This window comes from Larimichthys crocea, chromosome I, assembly GCF_000972845.2.
Source record: "Larimichthys crocea isolate SSNF chromosome I, L_crocea_2.0, whole genome shotgun sequence".
NCBI lineage: Eukaryota > Metazoa > Chordata > Actinopteri > Sciaenidae > Larimichthys > Larimichthys crocea.
The window spans coordinates 34,684,665-34,706,909 of NC_040011.1; the positions used below are offsets into that span (position 1 = coordinate 34,684,665).

The window sequence follows — 22,245 nt, forward strand, 5'->3', positions numbered from 1 at the left end:
GTGTGTGTGTGTGTGTGTGTGTGTGTGTGTGTGTGTCCAGTCACAGATGCGTTCTGCCTCTGTCATCTCCTCTCCTCCCCCACAATGACTAAGTGTAACATGGCGCTGTGCTTCATAGCCACCACTAGAGGTGCCATTGGCTCATAAATGAAAAGAGTCAGCTCTGCATGTGGAAACCACAGAGCAGCCATTTTACAATCTGCACACCAGACCCCATTTTATGAATCAGCCATGATGACATAGCTATGCCTGTTTTCATTGGTTCAAGCTCAGCTAGCACTGTAGCTATTATAGTACGGATGCACACACACACAAATGCATGTTCCCTGACCGGGTCTCCATCTCTCTGAGATACACACAGGCACACAGGCACACACTGACCTACTGACATGATGCCGTCACTAGTCTTGTCCCAGACTAACTGGATAATCACTCCTTGAGATTATATACTCCTCAGATAAGACTTTGATCTGTAACATTTGTACTTTGTAGGCTGTATGTGCATATTTCTAAGTGTGTTAATGGTTTTAATCTTTTACTGATTTAATCATAATCACTCTTAGATGTCTTTTTAGCTCACTGTTCTCTTTTAGAGGTATATTTCCCCAGTTTTCTAGATGCCACTGTCTTGAAGAAGTGGATTGTTTTAGATCATTGTCAGATTCCCTGTTTTTGTGTCTGCTTTAAGATGTTTACTTGTAGATTCTTGTCACTTCCTTTGAGTTTCTTCCTAACCTTCCAGCTGTGACGAGCTGTGTTTATGTGTTTGTGCTGAGATATTTATGTTGTTTCCTCTCAGATGTCCTGACGGATTTTCCTACCCTGTGTGTGTAATGGTTAACTTCCTGCTATGGTTTCCTGCTCTCAGCAGGGGACTTTAGCTCTAGCGACACACAATAGTGTTATTGAGTCATGATAGTGATACACATGGCTGATTATATTTATATAATGCAAATGGCAGAAATACTAAGATACTAATTTGAGTGAAACCTTAGGCACAACTCGATGCTGGTTCTGAGAGAGGAGTTTCATAAAGCTAAAGCTGACTGAGTGAAACAATGGGACTTATTGAGGCCATCGTCCACTGACTGACTGTTGAGTGTGTGTGTGTGTGTGTGTGTGTGTGTGTGTGTGTGTGTGTATTTATAAATGGAGAGATGGAGGAGCTCATTAAGAGGCCTGGGTTTGTTACCAGACTGTAAGACTGAATAGCCTCTCACATCAAAGCACTGTTTGACTGGACATATGGAAGGATGGACTGATGGATGAATGAGCTGTTATGCTGTAGTGGCTCTCTCTGAGTCTGAGTGGAGAATACTTAGAGTGCTGCTGTTTGAAGGAGAGAGAGAACAGTCGAATGTGGACAGATTGTGGAAAAATATGATGGAATGAGTTTAAGGAAGTGATGAAATAAGAACCTGTCTTACAATTAATAGTAAATATTAGTAACACTGGTATTTCAGCAGCGTTAAGTAGATCTGTCTCCACTTCATCTAGTCATTATTTTACAGTGGCCACAGTAGTTCCAGTCCAGCCTTGTCTGTTGTGGTGAAATACTTAATTTAGGTCCTGATGTCATTACATGAGGTCATCACTGGGCAGTGTAAGCTGCAGGGGTGTATTGTTTGTCTCCGTGCTTCAGACAGAAAGTGTTGGACAGACAGCACACTCATACTGTACATGCTGTACTAGCACTCATGCTGGCTGTTTTCCAGACAGTGATTCTTGTTTCCTGTCTGGTCTTTACAAAGATAAGACACATAGAGATTTGGGCAAAACCGAAAGAGAGACTGAAATGAAAAATGGGTGGTAGAGATGTAAACTAAAAAAAGCTACACAGCAAAAGGGTGGGGGTTAGTTGTGGTCATAAAGTGTCATAGGGGTTTTAATATTGTGGTTTTGAGACTTTAGAAATACTCCTAGGTCTAGGAGGAGATTTGCTCCAATAGACTCCCAACTAACAATTGTTTTAATTATTAGAATAATATCCAGAATTCATTATTTTGTATACGACATGCCAGGAAACACAGTTGAAAGGGCATTTCATTCCTCACATTTGAGAATATGTAACTAAAAAATGTTTGGCGTATAACTTGTTAAATGACTCAACGGTTAATTAAGTGGCAAACATAATGTTAATCGACCAGTATTAATCATGGCATACAGTGTTTGTGCTACACTTACAGATGAATGTTAAATTTAGTATGAGTGGTTAGTTAATTCTGGCAGGAAGAAGGAAACAGCTGTGACATCCAGCACTTTGACATGACCTTAGATCTACAGTGGGCTGTTATGTGGTCAAACCCATGTGCTTGTTCATCTTTCACTTCTAATTCTCATCCAGTGTGCATTCACCCACTCACTGACACATCCTTACGGCCATAATCCTGACCTTGCCAGAACACGTTAATGTGAAGTGTTTCTCTTAAATGTGTGTGTGATAGAATGTACTGTGTGTGCATGTGTGTAAGCGGATTGCAAACTTTACGCCTTAGAGCTAAACAATCATTCAACCATTTTTACCAGCCCCACAAACACAAGGGACATCTCCGCCCCAGTGTTACAGCCATTACATAGTACTTCATCCTCCCCAAGGCCACTGATAACATAATCATAACACCTCCATGACACCATACAGCTGGGAGAGTGAAAGCGGTGCCACATCTGTCAGTTTTTATAGCTATCACATAGGCCCTATATCCACGCCTCATATCCTCATCTCTCTCCATTACAGAACCTTGATTTTACTGCTGTCTCTTTTGTCAAAATTATTTCTATAAATGTGATTGCTAACAAAATGTCCTCTTACTTCTTTCCATCTCTGAATATTATCTATCCATCTCTCCAGCCAAAAAGGAGCAGGATGGCGGAGACGAAAAGAAGCAGACGCAAAAGAAGAAGGTGAAGGAGCTGAAGGTTCTTGACTCCAAGATTTCACAGAACCTTTGTAAGTCCACACATGCCCACATTTTCATACCAATGAAATTGCTCTTTAAATGAAATTAGTGAGCACTTTCATTGAAATACCAGCAATGAAATCTGATCAACTGAATTTAATTGTGTTTGCTCATACAGCCATTTTCCTGGGATCGTTCCGTGTCCCTTATGAAGAGATCAAGAACGCAGTCCTGGAAGTTAATGAGAAGATCCTCACAGAGTCCATGGTTTCGGTAAAGTTGTATAATAGGTTTCTTTATTTGCAACTTTTATGATCTGTTCATATATATTTACTGAGGTCATCATATACTCTTGAGATAGCAAGCCTCTCCATGGTTGACGTGATCTTCAGCAGGACATTTTTAAAATTTTATTTTATTTAACATTATATTACATATTTATGACCTTTATATAAACGGGAGGTCTCTTGAGATACATAACCTCTTAATAGCGAGACTTGGCAAACACAGCAGTGTAGATGGGTGTCACATAGTTACAAAAGAACACACTATTTTCAAGATTCATCACACAGTAAATGTATTATTAGATTTTGTAAGTTGATTCCTCTTTAAAATTGAATATTGTGCTTGCTTTATGTATATTTTCCTCTTATTGCCGCATAGAATCTGATCAAACAGCTGCCAGCACCAGAGCAGATGAGTGTCCTGGCAGAGATGAAGGATGAGTATGATGACCTGGCTGAGTCTGAGCAGTTTGGAGTAGTGGTGAGAAAACACACATACAGTATACATACATAAAAACAAAAACAGAATTATGTGGTTGTGAAATCAGTATAGTTTCACTTGCCAGCTGACTTGAACATGACTAACCACAAACATAGCAGAAAATCAGTGTAATTGTAAATGAGGCATTGACATGTTGAGTACTGAGATAGTCATACTGTACCAATATGTTAGACACGGAAAATCCTCATGTTGGTGAACACAGCCTGCTTTGTTCAGCTGTGGATGATGAGTGTAATAGAAGAAATCCCCTTCACTACCCCTCACAGCACACTCACACACACAATCTATGTGGCAAAAAAACTACTACTAGGAATGGGTTTCAAATTCCTAAAATCCACCTTCTTGTCTTTCTCAAGATGTCCAGTGTGAAGCGGCTGATGCCCCGACTTCAGGCCATCCTGTTCAAGCTGCAGTTTGAGGAGCAGCTGAACAACATCAAGCCAGATGTGGTGTCTGTGACAGCAGCCTGCGAGGAGCTCAGGAAAAGCGAGGCCTTCTCCAAACTGCTAGAGATCACCCTTCTCGTCGGCAACTATATGAATTCCGGCTCCCGCAATGGAAAGGCATTTGGTTTCTCCATATCATACCTGTGCAAGGTAAAATAAGGTGTAGACACTAAACATATACAATTAAAATGAAATCAAAACTGGGCTTAGTAACAGTAAAGCCAACCATCAGTGTAATCACAAGGACAAAAAACACAAAATCAAATCTTATATATGTTACAATATGTTGAGTGCAGTTCTTAGTGCAGGAAGTACAAAAAAATGTAGTATAAAACATAGATTTTATATGTCTATCTTATATTGTGGAATAGGAAATAGATACACACAGACAAAACTGCATAAATTCTGGAATTTTGGAAACAAATAATTGCAAAGCCCTTTACTGTAAACAGGAAAGGGCAAAGCATTGACAACTTTCCATTGATTGCCCTTTCAGTGTGCCCTTTTTAAATCAAGCCTTTTTTTTTCAATCAGCTGCGGGACACCAAAACAGCTGATCTGAAGCAGACACTGCTCCATTTCCTTGCCGATGTGTGCCAGGAGCAGTATCCTGACGTCATGGGCTTCACAGATGAGCTTATCCATGTTGAAAAGGCCAGCAGAGGTAAATAGGACATGTAACTAAGCTCCATTCCTACATTATGTCATCCATTACAACCTCTGGTTCTGCATTACTTTACACATTAATCTTATTGATACAGTGTGCTCTCATTACAGTCATATAAGAAAAACAACTTATTATAACGTATGTACAGTATGGTAGGTGTTCTACATAATTAATGGTTCTCCTTTGTCCCCTGCAGTTTCTGCAGAGACACTTCAGAAGGCCCTTGAGCTCATGGGCCGTCAGATCAAGAACTTGGAAAAAGATCTGGAAACCTTCCCTCCTCCGCAAAGTGACAAGGACTTGTTTGTGGAGAAGATGTCCATATCCTCTTCATTCAGTCACATATTTAATAGAATTATTCAGCAATTACCTAAAACAGCTATAGCACTTGCTAGAAAAATTCAAACTATCGATATTGTCATCATAAAATCATTTTTATGCCTTGTTAAAACACAGAGATCTTGTTTCTATGTTCCTTAACACCATGTTTCCACAGTTTTGTGTCTACCGCACGTGAGCAGCATGAGAAGCTGGATCTATTGCATAAGAATATGGATAAACAATATGCTGACCTGGGAGAGTACTTTGTCTTTGATCCAAGAAAAATATCTGCAGAGGAATTTTTTGGTGACCTCAACACCTTTAAAAACATGTTCCAGGTGTGTTTTTGTGCATGGGAATGAAATTATCTCTTTCAAAAGGACTTGGGTGTGGATTTCAGCCTTTTAATGACTACCCGCAAATCAAATTTGCACACAAACAGGACAAAGACATACACACAAATGGAGATGGGGAAAATAATTAGTTGATGAAAGAGGGAAAGGTGAAAAGAAAATGTCAAACCAGGAGGAGAAGAAAGGGCTGTGCACCTGTTTGTATTGACATAATAATGAATGAGAGTGACTTCATTATATTATCAGTTTATACATCAACTGTAAATGTGCTGTTTGGGAGGGCTCCTGTAAGAGGTAACTTGTTTTTCCAGTTACTGTGGATAACCGGCATCCACTGGTTTTGAAGTTGGATTTACATACACGGATATCCATCCAATCCATTGTATGCCTGTCTTCTTCATTTTTTTATCTAAGAATTTCTTTCTTTTCACACACAAGTTATCCACACCAAACCCTCAAATTCAATGTGCATACATGCATTTTCTGATGTTTTCTCTTTCTTCCCACGCCAGCAAGCGGTAAAGGAGAATCAGAAGAGGAAGGAGGCTGAAGAGAAGACCAAGAGGGCCAAGCTGGCCAGAGAAAAGGCAGAGAAGGAAAAGGAGGAGAAACTCAAGAAGAGCCAGCTTCTCGACATCAACGCAGGTCACAATTGCTAATCACATCTGTTTACCTGTGTGTGTGACTGAAACAGAGAGAAACACTCCATGTATCAGTTTGTATTTCCCTCAGATTCCAGTTGGGGGCAGTCAGAGTCCACGCTTCTGTGGAATATTTGTATGTGTGTGTGTGTCTTTGTGTGTCTTTGTGTGTCTGTGTGTGTGAAAGAACAAACCACCAGTATTTATAGACCAGAGTTAATCTAATGTTGATGACCTGTGTTTTGAAGTAAGCAAGTACAAATAAGCTCCACACAAAGTGAGGACAAGGAGAGATGTATACAAGAAACCGCTTGACCTCTTTTCAGGGATTTGCTTCCATAAAAAAGAATTGAACAAACGTTTAAATCTCTTTATCACCAAAAACATGTTTCCACTCTTCTGTGAGATGCTATTATACTTTGAAAACTGCTGCATAGCAGCAGCATATTGTCCTGTGTAACACACATACATTCTCACTCTCACCCTCATATACGCACAGTTAACACTCAGATCCGGCCTTGTAGACACATTTATGCATAGGCACTTTTTCCCCCCTTCTCTCAGACTGTGACCTAGTTTCAGTACATTCCTCCTCTCTCTGTCTCTAGTCGGGTTCTCCTGGGACTCTTCCACAGTCAAAATTTGCTACAGCCTCAGTGCACACTGTTTGTATGTGTGTTACAAAATTACTGTGTCTTGTCCTTGTGAGTGTTACGCTTTTGGCTATGTGTTAAAGAACCCTTGTTTTGGCCAAAGTGTTTCTGCTCTGTGTGTGTAGGAATGTGTATCTGTGTCTGTTTTGTGAACCTCTTTTACAAAAAGTCTTTAGAGCTTTTCTTCTAGTGCTCCATGTTCCAGCTGGCTTCTCCTCTCCTCTCTTCTCTTTTTTTGCTTTTGTTCCATTACTCCCTCTTTTTCTTTTTTTCTTCCACCTTTCCCTCCCCCTGTGTCTGCCGTTCATTTAAAGGGGCACTTAAAGACACAGAAAGCACTGAGGCTCGAGTAAGAATATTTTGTCCTCTGTGTTAAAAGCATGGGGCGGACATTTGTGGCAGAAAGTAAGGTAGTCAAATTTCATGTTCAGTCTCTAGAGGTATGCGTGACTTGAACATAATAGTGCTTCAAAGATGTGCGTGTGTGTGCGTATGTACGTTAGTGGGGTGGGGAGATCATTTACATACAGGTGGCATATTTGACTGCCCCTGTAGCCTGGAGTCATTCAACACCCCCTATTTAAATACGACTACACACAAATATGGCATACACACACCTGGTCTTTGTTCCGTATTTGGTTATGACCCCCATACTGGATGGCTATTATACAAAGGTTGTATTTAGCAGCTACACTTTTATACGCTCTCATTTCCCTTTTTTCCTTTGGCATCTGACACTCTCATAGCGTATTTGTACTCTCTGAATGTTCCTCTTTCTCATGAATTCTTTGAATGTTCGTTCCTCTTTCTCACTTTCTGTCTCTCTGTAAACATAATATCCCAGTTGTTGGTTAAACCCTGGAAGGTCAGGGTGTGTTTGCAGTTTGTGGCCTTGTCATTCCTATGTGAGTCAGACAGACAGACAGACAGGCGCTCATACAGTAGAGCCTCACTATGTGCAAAAGCATGTGATGGTAGAGTAAGGAGTTTTATTAGATTGTTTTGAGATTGTTATTTATTTCATATTTGATAACCTAATCATAAAGTGCTTTACTTGGTTTCATTTTTAACATTGAAGTTCCATGGCACCAGATTGGTAAAGCCTGCAATCATTGATTTAATTTTATCTGATGAATATTATCTATTACTGTAATAAATCTCATCCCTGGCTGTCATACACTCATCTTTACATATATGCCAGACTACTTAGACTTATTCTTCTTATTTCTACAGCTAGGTGTCAGTACTGTCTGTAAAAGGTTGTGTGAGACTTTTTATGTATGTGGCCAGGGGTGTGTGCGTGTGTGGTTTACACACCCACATGGATGCTAGTATGGGAACAGCCACTAGGAGTGCCCGTACTCTACACAGAGACCAAGTGAGGGCGCAGGGTGGGGGAGGGAGAGAGAATGAGGAGAGTAGGGCAGCAGATGCTGTCCTGGGGATTAGACTGTGTTGTTGTCTCCTAGAAAAGAGGGTAAGAGGACAAGAGGAGGAGAGCACTGAGTGAGAGAGGGATGAGATGGGATAAGCTGCGGTAGCCTGATGTCTCACCTCAGTCAACTGTGAAATAGGGGCAAGATCATAGCACATTAGAAAAACAGAAATTCTGTAACCGACCCTGTTAAACAGTCTTTCTTTCTTTTTTCTCTGTTTTTCTTTCTCATTTTGTTGTCATTGCCTTTTTCTCTGTAAATGTTTCTTTTCATGCCTTTGTCTGTTATTGTGTGAACATCCATTAGGGGTGCTATTGCTCCACACAAGATGCTATCCACCCTCTGTGTGTGTGTGTGTGTCTGTGTGTGTGTGAGAGAGAAAGATCAAATTAGATCCAAAGAGACATCTTTAAGAGCTCATGATCTAATGCTATTACACTAATTAATCTGTCTTATGTTCTTACCTGCTTAAGGCAATACTGTTTGTATCATGCACTGTAGTATGTTTGGAGTGTGTGTTCCTGCTTGTGTTGAGTCTTACTTTGCCAACACAGCTTTTGAGGCCAGTTCAGTATTGATTTTGTATTGATTGCCAATAATAACATCATTGACTAAATACCCCTTCCAGAAAATCATGTGCATTAACATGGCCACATGATTATCAACAAGTGACTTAATCCAACAAGTATTATTAAAGCTTCCCTTTAATAAAGAAACCTCATATATGGTTTCATCTGATAGCATTGCCCTTGGCCACACTCACACAAAAAACGCCATAGAGCTATCTGTATAATGCTATACAGTGCACTGGCCCTAGGATATTCTAGATTTTAACTGGGTCAACAATAAGCCTGATTTATATACAGCCAGGTCATTGTGTGGTCCTCTACTGCCTCCAGTACATATTCACAAATAGGTTTGTGTGCTTCCACCAGTGGTTTTAGCCAACCATGTGATTAGTGTGAGTGGAAATGTGTCAGATGTGTTTCCCCGGAAGGAGAAAAACATGGCCTACATCATTCTGATCTATATGTGCAGTTCCAGGACATGGACATTGAGGGGTGTATGTGAGCTGTGGAAGGCTTGGGAAGTGTTGAGAGAGACTTTCTCTGAAGTGACAGGCGAGACCACAGGCCATCTGCTTCATGGCTTTACTGCAGGATTAAATAGTGTGTGTGTGTGTGTGTGTGTGTGTGTGTGTGTGTGTGTGTGTGTGTGTCTTTGGGGGTTGGGGAGGTGACGACATAAACCTTTAACCCCCAACCTCACTGCCCCTTTTCCAGACCTCTCTGTCTTTATTCGGGTTCAAATAGAAATAATTAAAACCATCTGTCTGAGCAGTAAACTGTGCCACTGAATCCTGCCTACGAAACAATCCCTCACACACTTGTACACACAGCAGCATGACACTGAATAGTCCGCCTCCCCCCCGCCCATCTCTTGGTTTGGCCCCCCTTCCATGATTTAAGGTCCCCAGACACAGAGTCTCTGCAGACAATGTGGATGTAAACAAACGAGGCCACCCATATAAACTGTACAGTACTGTACCTGTACACATACACAGATACAAGGTTCCTTTCCCACCCGTCCCATTTTAACTGTTAGCCACAATTACTCATTAATTCTGCACAATTTTAATGTTTGTCAGGAGGCTTGATCTCAGTGGGTGTGTCTTTCTAATAAGGCTGTGGTTGTATGTCAGAGGTTATATCCCTGAAAGTCCACTGTGTAGCCCCTAGCAGTGAGAGTAGCTAAACTAGGTCACTGCCTATATGGGTTAATGTAACTAACTTACTAACGTGGCCTCATGTCTGGTAAATAAGCCGCCTGCCCACGTGTGTTGGTGTGTCTGTGAGAAACAGCGATAGGTAGAGGGTGTGGAAAAGCCACTAATCACTCCCCTGTTGGTGGGAAAGAAAATGAGCGTGTATGTCAGGGTTATATTGATTTAAAATAACATGGTTCTGATAATGGAGTGGTCTGTGTGACATAAATAAAAGTTAAAATGTCACTCCACATATTATTTTATCCAGCGTTTGTTGATGCATTGTTAATTTCATGTTTTGATGCTGTATTTACAGAGGGTGATGAGACTGGTATCATGGATGGCCTGTTGGAGGCGCTGCAGTCTGGCGCTGCTTTCAGGAGAAAGAGAGGACCACGGCAAGCAGGTACTCACACACAAGCAGAACAGTAAATCTTCAGGAAACTTGTTTAAAACTGTCATGTCTCACTTGATTTACAGATGTATGTTTCCTTTCACACATATTTGTGGTATGCGTACTATACTGAAGCACGTTACATGTGAGGCGAATTTGTTCTACCTCTTCATCTCTGTCTGTATGTTTCTATCAACATACAACAGCAGATTTGTTTGTGTTCCATCTGTTCATAGGCTGTGGGTTGTAGTGATTTTCTGTCCATGGTTACATGGGGGCAAAGACAATTCCACCAATGGGTGGCACAGCAGAAGAAGAGAGAGGGTGCCAAGGGTGGGTGTGGGCAGCGGAATACTTAAGAGAGTAACAACTGGTGAGGGTGTGGTTGTGGAACTGGAAAATATAAGAGGAATCTGAATGTAGAGCCAAGAAGGATAAACCAGAGTGTGGGTTGAAAGTTTAAGGAAGTGGGATCAGTGAGTGGGCAATAGGCAAAACATACTTGAACAACTAGCAAAAGTATGAACACAATACAAATCGTTAAAGTTTGACCTTCATTGTGCAGATGTTTGACACCACATTTATCTGCTAAAGAGGGAAAGTTTCTGTGCTCACCATCTGAGCATGATTTGTACATTATAGCTAGTTGAGAAGCCAGTGACTGGTCCAATGTGCTACTTGCACATACCCTGAGAATGGAAGTAGTAGACACATGTTTCTCAAGGTTTTATTGTAGGTTTTGAAACCCCTGTTCACTGTAAATGTCTACAGGGAATTAGGTCATAAAGTCTATAGTATCAGAACCATTCAACATGAAAGCTTTTTATCTTGGAACTAAAACATTGAACTGCTGTTTTTGCCATTCCTTGACTAGCCAGGAGTTAATGTCCTGTATGAGAGCACATACTCAAGTAAAAGTGTCCAGAGCCCATTAACTGAGAGAGCCTCTATGCGTGTGTGTGTGTGTGTGTGTGTGTGTGTGTGTGTGTGAGCGAGCATGTGTGCGACTGTGCGAGAATGTGTGTGAGCGAGCATGTGTGTGACTGTGTGTGTGTGTGTGTGTGTGTGTGTTTGTTCATATGCACTCATGTGTGGGTTGAGTATTCACACATAAGAGAGGCTGGGGGAGAGTGTGTGCAACCCAATCCCTCCTACAATAGAAGCCAGATGTGAAGCAGTGCTCTAGAGTGAAATAACTCAGAGCCAGAGGGTAGACTGCACTGTCTCTCTCTTTCCTTCCTTCTGTCTCTCTTTTAATCACTAAATGCATTTTAAAGCCTCCTATCTGTAATTGTGCATAGCAACTTAATAGGAATTGTGAGAAGTGGTCCTCAGTGGTCCGAGTGGCCCAAGTCATGCTGCGAAAATCTCTTAAGTGCAGCAAACTCTCTTTAATCACAAACAGCTCAGGCTCATCGCCACTAAACTGAGGGAGACAACAGTGAAAGGAGGAAATGGAGGGAAAAGCAAGAGCACTGTATGAGGGGAAAAAATGGGGCCCACTTGAGGGCTCAGTCAGTCTCCCATAGTACTGTTTGGCCTTAACATGTGTGTTCTAGAGAGAGAAAGAGAGAGTCCTCCTTAGTACGCACACTTGTCTGTGGTAGGAAAGAGAAGGAAAATATGTGGCTGTGTATGTCACATCTCTGCTCAGTGCCTCCTCCCTGTCTCCTATTTTTTCCGTCTTGTCACTTTTGTTATGCCAACGTTCAAGGTTTTCCACGACTGATGTGGAGAGGGTGTGAAGCCTTGCTGTGGTTTTTAGGCAATCTCAGCAATGTTAGGAGTTTATGTTTTCTTTACTTATGTTTAAAGACTGCTCTTTTCCAGTTACCCTTACTTTGCTCCTTAAACTAGGAAGGGCCTGAAGGTCTTCACCCACACAATAGGAGCGTGTCTCCATGTTTTTGTGTGTGTGCATGCACATGTTTGACTGGTAGGGTGAGTCAGAGTTCTTAATTTAGTGGAGCTGGAGTAGGAGGAGACACATCCTGACTCCAGCTCAAATGATATCTGGCACCACTGTGGCCGCAGGCAGCTTCTATGAGAAAGCTAAAAACACTCCTCTTTCCAGCTCATGTATGCATAAAGAGTATTTTTAGTGTTAACACCAAAATGTCTAATAGATAAATTACACATTTACACAGATACACACACAGATAACTTTGGTGCATACAGGGCAAGAGAAGAGATTTTGATTTGAGGAAAAATCTGACTTAATTTGTTGTATAGTAACACAAAATCAAGCTATAGGAAAAAGTAATTCATATTCTTGATCAGATCAAGGATGTAATGATAAAAAAGATCACTGTTGTGTTTAATTAAAAGTAGATACATTTGCCTCCCTTACTGAATGTGATATAATATGTCACTAGCCCTGAGGGCAGTTAAACCAGTTGCTCACTGTCCCTCACTCTAATTATCTTTCCATTTAGTCAATTTGCAATTAACTTTAGTTGTTCGGTGGTATTAACGATCAGATGTCACGTCATGAGTCTGCAGGCTCAAAATAAAGTTCATCCCTTATAACGATCGCTAAGTAAATGGAGTGGAGCGAGAGTCATGGTTTCTCGTAGCAAGGGAATACAATGTAGACAAAATCATAATGAAGCCATACATTAAAACAAAAGTTTCAGCCACCTGATATCCCAGTATAGTCACCTTTTATACACAAAAAGATATAGCTAGAATAAGATAAATTATAGCTAAAAAACATCTCTCTTTAAGGTAATAATCAGGAATAATGTTAGTGTCAAGATGCTTCTTTTCACATAAGACATGTTAAATTTAATAAAGTTTCTCCAAATTTGGAAAAGTATCTACTTACCCTTATGTGAGTGAAAACACCTGTGAACCTTGTACTGTACAGTTTGTCCATATGTAATACACAATGAGTTATATTTCACTGTCAGTCATCTGACACAACTCAAGTGGCAACAAATAACTTATTCTCAGAAATGTAAAAAATATGCATGAACCCATTTCAAACAGGTTGTGTTGCATAATTTAAATCAAAATCAATTTTATTTGTATAGCCCAAAGTCACAAAGTACATTTGCCTCAGAGGGCTTTACAATCTGTACAGGGAGTGACATCCTCTGTCCTTAGACCCTCGGTTTGAGTGAGGAAAAACACAAAAAACCCTTTTAACAGGGAAAAAATGTGGAAGAAACCTCAGGAAGAGCCACAGAGGAGGGATCCCTCTTCCAGGACGGACAGACGTGCAATGGATGTCACGTTTACAGGACAAATCAACACAAACAATTCAGTGCACAGTGTTATCACCCAGACTTTCTGCCATATCTTTGACCTGGTAGAAGAATCGTATGTTGCACATAACTTCCTAATGAAGTTAGTGATACAGTGATGCAGAGCTAAGCTTTGATGGCTGACTTGACTGAGCTGTCAAACTTTTTTCAGTTGCCATTCTAAGGAAATGTCTTCAGACACTTAGTTGCTGTTGTGTGCTATGTAACTCATACAGTTACAAAACATATTTTTGGATTACTTCAGGTTAAATTGTGTTACTTTTTCCTTAAAGGTTCAGAGAGATAGTTTAAATAGAATGCTAATTTATGCATTAAGCTACTGCAGCATGTAACATCTAATCAAATCAACTAATATATAAAGGTCGAAGCCCAGACGTTGTTTCATCAGAGGGCATCTCACATTACCATCTGTACCACCATACGTAATGTCCCAAAGTCAGTTGCTCACACTAAAATATCTTTGAAGAAATGATCAAGCATGTATGATAACAATCAGCATGTCCCAAATGAAATCAGCACAGTGGTGGGTTGGTTTTCTTCATTTTGTAATTGACCACCTTATTTACATTACATGTTAACAGCACTCAGTCTTTGCTAAGAACTTATGAACACTTCAAAAGCTACACTTGTAATAACTTTCAGATATTATAGATGAGTTCTGTGGTTTTAAAATCATGGTGATAGGATGTTTTGAGTGTGGATCCTTTCAATATATCTTCCATATACTATATAAAATAGCACTGTCTCATATTATTTTATTATCTTTTTTGTTTTGGAGCTAGTGATGCATCACGTGAAGTGTGTCCCTCCTTTCCCTTCTTCTTTCTTTTCTCCCTGGGCAGATGTGGTGACTGCAGACGTCACCAATTGACTACTAAAGGACTAGTGAGAGCCTATTGACTGTGTTGTCATACTCATTGTGTCACAGCAGTGTGACTGAATGGAAAGCCACGAGGCTGCGGTGGCTATATACCCCCTCACCTTTGACCTGTACCTCAGCTCACTGTGTGTGTTTGTGCTGGTTGTTTAGAATGAGCAGCTACAGCTGTCTACCCTCCGCCTGTCTACCCCCCTTAAACACATACAGACAAAGCACAGACACCAGATGCTTGCATACCAATTCAAAGACACGCATAGATGTTTGCATACCAATACATGCACCCAAACACAGACACCACGTTCCAGAGAACAGAAAGCCTTGCGTTCTTCAAACACTATCACACTCTGGCTCTCTGCTTTAGATAGTAAGTCAGGGTCTGTCAATGTCCTTTTGTGTGTGTGCAGACTCGCAGTCCGTCTCAGTCAGCTTGGCTTCATTGGGCTAATTTGTGTGTGTACGTGTTTAAAGCAATTTGAGGCATTCGTGTGTAGAGGAATGACGCATCCAAACACTCACTATAGACCCATCTGCTGGGTCATGACCCTTTCCTGAGCAGCCAATAGCAGTAGCAACTAGTTGACAAAGCACCAATCACAACAGAGAGACGGAGATAATAGGGATAGCAACAATAGGCACACGCTGGCTCTGCAGACGGTCCACTCCAACAAAAAACAGAAAAAAGACCCCTACCAAGATCTGTGCTTTCACAGATGTTCACACACAAAGACAGACAGACAGACACACTGGAGAGATAATTCAGACCAATAGGAGGGAACTCATTAATCAAGCCATTACTAATGCAGTGGTGATGTCACATGCATACTTAACACCCACTAGGACAATGCAGGCCAGCAAGCCCCACACATGCACCAGTTGAGTGCATCCAGTGTCCAAAAATGTGTATTGCACATCAATACTAACCCACAGACACAAGCCAGTAGTGGTGCTAGATGACGTCACTGTTTCCCACAGTGCTCCAATGCAGAGAAGCAGTGTGTTACACAGTCTGGCCTGAGGAGGGTGATATAAGTCCCTGCTAAGATGGAGACACTGACGGAGGTCCAACCTACATCTGCAAACACACCATCATGCTAGTCGTGGCACTGTAGCCATGCTGTCACGTGAACGTGGCTTTGCTGCAGCTGCTATAAAGACGATGAACTAAGAACATAAAGATGGCTGCTTCCTTATCAACCACTGTCACCACAACATGCAGAATTCAGGTTTGTGTAGAGGAGGCATAATCTGTGATAAGAGAAGAAGTAGGTCCCTCTGTACACCTTAACCTCAGCTACTTCTTGTTACCTTCTCATCTCAAGCTGCCCTACACTTGCATATCTGCCAATTTGCTCCTCATTCTTCTCCCTGTTGCTGTATTTTCCCTTCATAAGGGCAGCACACACACATACTGTACAACAAAGCGTTCTTTCCCTCAACAGGCAGTCATTATTGAGTCTCCCGGAGTGTAATGTGTTACAGATGATCTTTTCACTACACTCTTTGTGCCACCGATTGCCCCTCAGTGTGTAAACACACTCATTCAGTCTAACTCCCACCAGTAAACACACCTAAAAACAGTCTTTGTTGTGAGTCCCGACTTCTCATTTCCTACTGCTGCACACACCAGGCTTCATGCCAAGGTGCATGGATCATTTAGTCAACATCATAGCGAGTTTCTGGACACACATGCTGAGCATTTCCCATGTTTGTAGTGCCACGTGTTAAAGGGCTGTTCCAGCTATTCTTTTTACGTATACAAGGTTAGAAGGCTTGCAAGAGATAGATTCAAAGAGTAAAAGAGTGGTCAAAATCGAAAGAACAGAAGCTGAGATATCCTGACTTTTAGTCCCAAGTGTGGGTCAGGTTTCAAAAATACATTGCCTACATTTCATCATCGGGGTTGTTTTCTCAAGCTTTAGACAGCTCCTTCCAGACTCTCATAAGACATTTAACAACTGTTAAAACTGAACTCCATGTGTAAAATCGATAAGAAGTCACAGAAAAGGACAATATTATTTTTTTATTGTTGAAGGCTACTAGCAGCAAGGTCGTCCTGTTTTTTCAGTTAGTTAACCTTGATGTACCACAAAGTCTGGTCATATTCTACAGTTTTCTTATTTGTTTTCAAGAAACTTTTGAGAGATGGACTAACACAAATGTTGGCTTTGGTTTTGGATTTGTTGACAATAACAAATATACAGAATAGTCCTATCCATCCTTTGAACCATTTTTTTGTTTTTGGTGTGACATTATGCAATGTGATAATCGAAACTGACTTCATATGGTCTTGTAAACCTGGATCAAGTTGAATGTATTTCCTCTTGAGGCTGTTTGTATTTAAATATCAAGAAAATTTGCACAACTTCTCTGAGTTCCTCTCATTACTTAAATCTGCAGGTTTCTGTCTATATTCATGTTTTTCCCATGCTGCTTCCAATTCAACAAGCTTCTGATCCTGACTTTTATCCCCCTCTCTCTTCCTCCTCACTGTCTTCTCTCTCAAGAGGGAGTGGAGGAGGATGAGAGACGAGAGGAGCCTGGCTGACAGCCTTTGAAGAGCTTTTCTCTGCGGGTTGGATTTTTTTTTTTTTAGGACAAGCTCGTCGCAGTACACATACACGAACACCCACACTGACGTACACTCTTTCTCTCGGTTTCTAGGTCATTTGCATAATATCTAATTAGTAAGTTTATGAGTGAGGGAGAGGTTTGGAAAGAGACAGAAATAGATATGGAGGACGGGTTTGAGAGTAGAGTAGGAAAATTATAAATGTATTTGTTTTCAACATTAAGAGTGATCTGTGTCTATCACCTATCACCTAGGCTCACCTATAAAGAAGACAACTCAACTGTGAACATGACGTTGAAATCTCCAAATCTTCCTTCTTCTCTTTTTCCCCAGACTCAATTGTGTCTTTGTCACAGCTAGTTCTGGAGACCTGTTCGGTAACTTCTGTTTGTGTGTGTGTGTGTGTGTTTTTTGTTTTGCTCCATCAGAACCATGTGTCAACTCTTGGTTTGTTTGTTACCATGGTTCATTTGCATGTGTATTTCTAATGGTTTGTTTCATGGCGATCTTAGTTTTTTCTTCCCACCAGTAGCACAGGAACACATTGCTTCAGTGTGTGTGTGTTCATAATAACAAATGTGTCCTGTACTGATGTTAACCTTTATATTCGTAGCCTCTTTTGCTTGAGGAGTGAAGAGTCGTGAACAGACACCAGGCATAAAATAACAGCAAACACACAAACACAATCTCCCACTGACCTATATAATTCAAAATGGCCGCTGCTGCACAGCTGTCCTCCCACGCAGCAGAATGAAGAGTGTTAAAGCATATAGAGGACGGAAAGAGAGATAAAGGAAGGCTGCTGCCGCTGTGAGTGTGTGTGTGTGTGTGTGTGTGTGTGTGAGCAGCAGGAGAGGAGGAGGAGAGGAAATAACAGGGTAAGCAGGTAGAAGAATAAAAACAACAAGATCCTCAGGGCACAATCTGTCAAACTCGTTCTGTTTCTCTGTCCGTCCCTTATCTTTTCCTCACTGCATCCACTGTTTGTCTGAGGTGTATTTTACTACTCGCTTCTGTCATTCCTCACATTCCTCCTCTTACTCTCTCCATCCATGTTTCTCTTATTTTCATTCCTCCCTGCCTTTTTAATCTTCTCAAAACATGTATCATCAGACTCTTCATGGCATCTCACCCCTTCCTTCCCTCCTCTTTTTTATACATCCACCATCCCCATTCCTTCATTTCATCAGTCCCACTTCTTATTCCTCTAAATGTCTCTTATTTTTTCCACTTCTTTAGGATCATGTTGAGTCTAATCTTACATTAGCAGTGAGTTGCTCCAGATGTCACACTAATCCACACACGTACACAGCCACACCATTAAGTGTGTCATGGTAATGCATGTGTGTGTATGTTGGGAAGAAAATGGAGCATTCGGCTTGTGTTTGATCATTTAAGACACAAGCCTGTGATGTTCTTGGAGAGACACACACTTGTGACTGTGTGTTCAGCCCAGTAGTCAGTGTGATAACTTGTTGAGCTGGTTGTTTCTAATAATCTGTTATGTATCTGGCTGCTGATGTGGTGTTGTTTCTTTTATGTCTTTCTTTTTTTTGTCACTTCAAGGCATGCATGGACATATCTGCATGAACTGATTGTGATCTAAACATGAAATCTAATTTATCTCTTCATTTGTATGTCAAGTGGTTAAAGCATATGCTTCTTTCTCTTTTCAGCCAACCACCGACGAGCTGGTCATGCAGTGACCAACATCTTGGCCAAAGAGCTGATGCAGGAGGACACGCCTTCGTCCAGCAAAGTGCCCACTAGGAAGAAAAAGACGGATGAAAAGGAGGAGCCTAAAGTAGAAGGAGCGGAGTCATTAGAGGAGTTACTGGACGCTGCTTCCTCTCGGTCCAATTAGGCAGGCAATTTTAGTCCGTAATATCCAAACACGGATGTATTTCGTAGCCATTCCAGGGGCCAATATCCATCTGAGTTTAGCATACTCAAAGAAAAGGCCTGTTTTTTCCAACCTTTGTCTTAACAGAACCATCTTTTCGGTGTCTTCTGGGAGGACAGGGAGACGCAGAGGATGAGGGCAGTGCTCTCACCTTAGTAACAACCCCTGGACCCCCTCATCAACCTTTGGATCTTTGCCATTGTCGTAAAATTAAAATATCTTTCTTCAGCATGTGCACATATCTGTTCATGTATTCTTGTCTGTTTCTCTATATTTTGACATCACTTTATTTTCACCTGTCATTTATCAAAGGACATCTTGAGCGATTCCAAAGACTTACTCAGGAGGGATCCACAGTTTTTTCGCGGTTATTTCCAAATCCCAAATTTAGACTGGGAAGTTGACACATCCTGCAGGTGCTTCATAGAGTTTTCTCTGGATGTTCCAGGCCAAGACCACTTTGCGCTTTTTCACATTCTTTTTTTTTATTACCTATGAAACATATTGCTTTGTAATTGTCTGATATACTGTATGTTACTGTTTGTAAATGTTAATCATTTGCTGTATTATTGAAAAAAGTGCCAACCAATAGAAATTCAGTCTTGTCATTTCACTCCCAGAGTTTGTCCAGTCACAGATTGCACTGGGCTGGTGTGTGGACCAGTCTAACAACAGTCATCACCTGGGTGTATGTTTCAGTGTGTGTTTAATTTGTTTTTTTGTTTTTACTGAGAAGGGATTTAGTTCACTGGTGTGCATGCATTAGTAAGATTTCACATAAAATTTGGGGATGATTTACATAAACCTTTCTGAGCTATGTTACCACATGTGCCCACAGTTACATGAAGAAAACCTGCTTACATCCATGAACATGAACATTCCCATAAATCCATGAGGGAGGTAGTTAGTTTGGAGGAGAAAGTTCCTCCACCGACAAACCAAAAAAAACACTTTGCTGTTTAAAAAGGGTGTTTCCATACAAAACCTAGTCTGAGCAGTTTACATGCCTGTGTGTTTATGTGTATGAGAATATCTTGAGTGTGTGAAGTAAGCCGCCTATATTTAGTTATGTGTGCACTTTCGACTTCCTGTGTGTGTGTATGTGTGTGCATGTAGGTTTGAGTGCGTGCGTGTGTGTTGCCATCTGTAATTACTGTACGGTACCGACCATGCTGTCATAAATGCTAGGTTTCATAAACAGCATTGTGGTCTTTCTGCTGAGGAAAAGCACACTGGAAAACTGCCCAAAAAACTGCTGAGACAAGTGTGTGTGCTTGTGTGTGTGTGTGTGTGTGTGTGTTGCTCACCCACTTTCCCTCCCACTGAACTGCAACAGTAGTTGCTGAATGTCTGGCTTTGCTCTTATTTGTATTCAGTAGCCATCAGCATACATGTTGCCATGATGTTGTGGTGTAATATCTGACAGGAATCCTGCAAGGTGATGTCAGCTGCTCCATGCAATATTTATTCCTATGCAAACAATACTGTAGCCAGCCTCAGGATGTAAAAGCTACTGGATTCAGCTGTCTTTATTAGCCTGCTGATTCAAGATCAGTGGTTCATATTGCTGGTGACTGAGAAAAATCTTTACAGCTCCAAACAGCATATCAATAATCAAAGAAATATTTTTCTTTCCTCAACAACACCAGCATTTATATGATCTCTTCTATAAAATGTTATTGTCTTTAGAGAGGAGCTGGCACTTAACATAAAGAGCAATGAGGTACAGTAGGTGTAGAAATCCTTGTTCTGATTGAGTGCCGTTGCTTCATTGTAATCCACTAACACTGAGAATAACTAGGTGTGAAGACTGCACCGCCTGCTCTCCAGCACAAAATATATCCGACAGAGTTTTATGTTCGGGATATCCTGTCCATCTCTTCAGGTGGACAGTGCCAGGTGTGTACCAGATGCTGAAAAGGCTGTTCAACATAGAGGAGAGAAAGATTTTTAGAAAATAAAGAGGACATCAGAACATCACTGGAATATTTCTTTTCTAATTTGATTCATTCCTTTTGTTCCTTGATTATTATTGTTTTTTAAGTTGTTTTCTATGTGAATTTTTACGGTTGATTATTTTAATGTATTTGAACAGAGACACGATTTTTTTTCCAGAGATTGCTCTATGTATACAGAATAATGCACAGTCATTCTGTCTGCTACACAGAACTATTAAAATGTCTTAAGAAATTTAATGGTGTGACTGTGTCATTCTTTTATTTTTAGATACTTTTTTAAAAACACGCTGACAGTATATATCTTACATGTCATCTATTGATGTATAAATGTGATGAGATTTCCAACTAAGTTGCATTCCTGTAGTTTTGCCAATTCCTTGAGAAGCACATTTCTCCATACTTCTCATCCCCCCCTCCCTCATGTAAACATATCATGCAGTAAAATAGCAGATAGTTTCTGCACTTTGTGAAACTGTAATTTTATTGCCAAGCGACACAAGAATGTATAAACATTCAAAATAGTTTTTTTTAGATAAATTCCAGGATTTTTCCATGGCTCCAGGGTTTCCAGAGACATTTTCCAACATTGATTGCCAGTGTTCAACATGATCCCTCACATTAAACAGTGCTTGTGTGTCTGTATGAGAGAGAGAGAGAGAGAGAGAGAGAAAAAAACAGTTGATGCCATTCAATGTTTTTTTTTTCATCATTTGTGTCCCCTTTCTATTTCTGTTCCAACTGATACTCTATGACCTTCTCCTTGTTTGCTCTAGTATCTATTCAAATTCAATCACTAACATCTAAACTGGCATAAACATATGGCCTTTTGGGGGGTTTATTCCTTAGGCTGATGCTTGTTTCCTCAAACTAATCTTCAGTTAGCCTAAAAAATAAAACCGGTAACTGAGGACAGAGATTTCTTTAGAGCTGTTTACACACTTTGGATTTTATGACATTAGAGCACAACTGTCTTCCATCAGACAATCACAAAGACGATCAGCTTCTATCTCCATCTCCTCCCCTGGACAGCAGAATTGTCCCAAAAAATGTTTCCTAACATAAACTGTCATGACTTCTGTTCATCTCCTCCCTGTAGTTGTCATCTTACCCACCACTGGTCTGTTCTGGGAATGCCAAGCTGTGTCATACCAGTTGCAGAAAATAGCTGGTGAAGTTCCCGTGGTTGCAGCTTTGTTCTGTTAGGGTCGATTCCTTCCACATCTCCTAAATCTTTCACAGTTCCTGGCAGGATATTTTCGCTCCTGTTGCAGCTTGTCCAGACTGAAACCTTTGCATCTGCTTTTTAT

The 22,245-nt window shown here is 40.8% G+C and overlaps 1 protein-coding gene across 2 annotated transcripts in view; it reads left to right on the forward strand.

Annotated features, from left to right (window-relative positions):
* Positions 1-21,167, forward strand: part of diaph1 (diaphanous related formin 1) — a 90,517-nt gene extending 69,350 nt beyond the window's left edge. For both annotated transcript variants that reach the window (XM_019263910.2, XM_027286694.1), the window contains 10 exons: positions 2,849-2,947; positions 3,076-3,170; positions 3,561-3,662; positions 4,040-4,279; positions 4,664-4,793; positions 4,993-5,117; positions 5,291-5,455; positions 5,983-6,115; positions 10,282-10,371; positions 18,754-21,167. In XM_019263910.2, coding sequence (XP_019119455.2) covers positions 2,849-2,947; positions 3,076-3,170; positions 3,561-3,662; positions 4,040-4,279; positions 4,664-4,793; positions 4,993-5,117; positions 5,291-5,455; positions 5,983-6,115; positions 10,282-10,371; positions 18,754-18,941 — 1,367 coding nt within the window. In that variant the 3' untranslated portion in view covers positions 18,942-21,167. The remainder of the gene's footprint in view (positions 1-2,848; positions 2,948-3,075; positions 3,171-3,560; positions 3,663-4,039; positions 4,280-4,663; positions 4,794-4,992; positions 5,118-5,290; positions 5,456-5,982; positions 6,116-10,281; positions 10,372-18,753) is intronic.
* Positions 21,168-22,245: the final 1,078 nt, after the last annotated feature.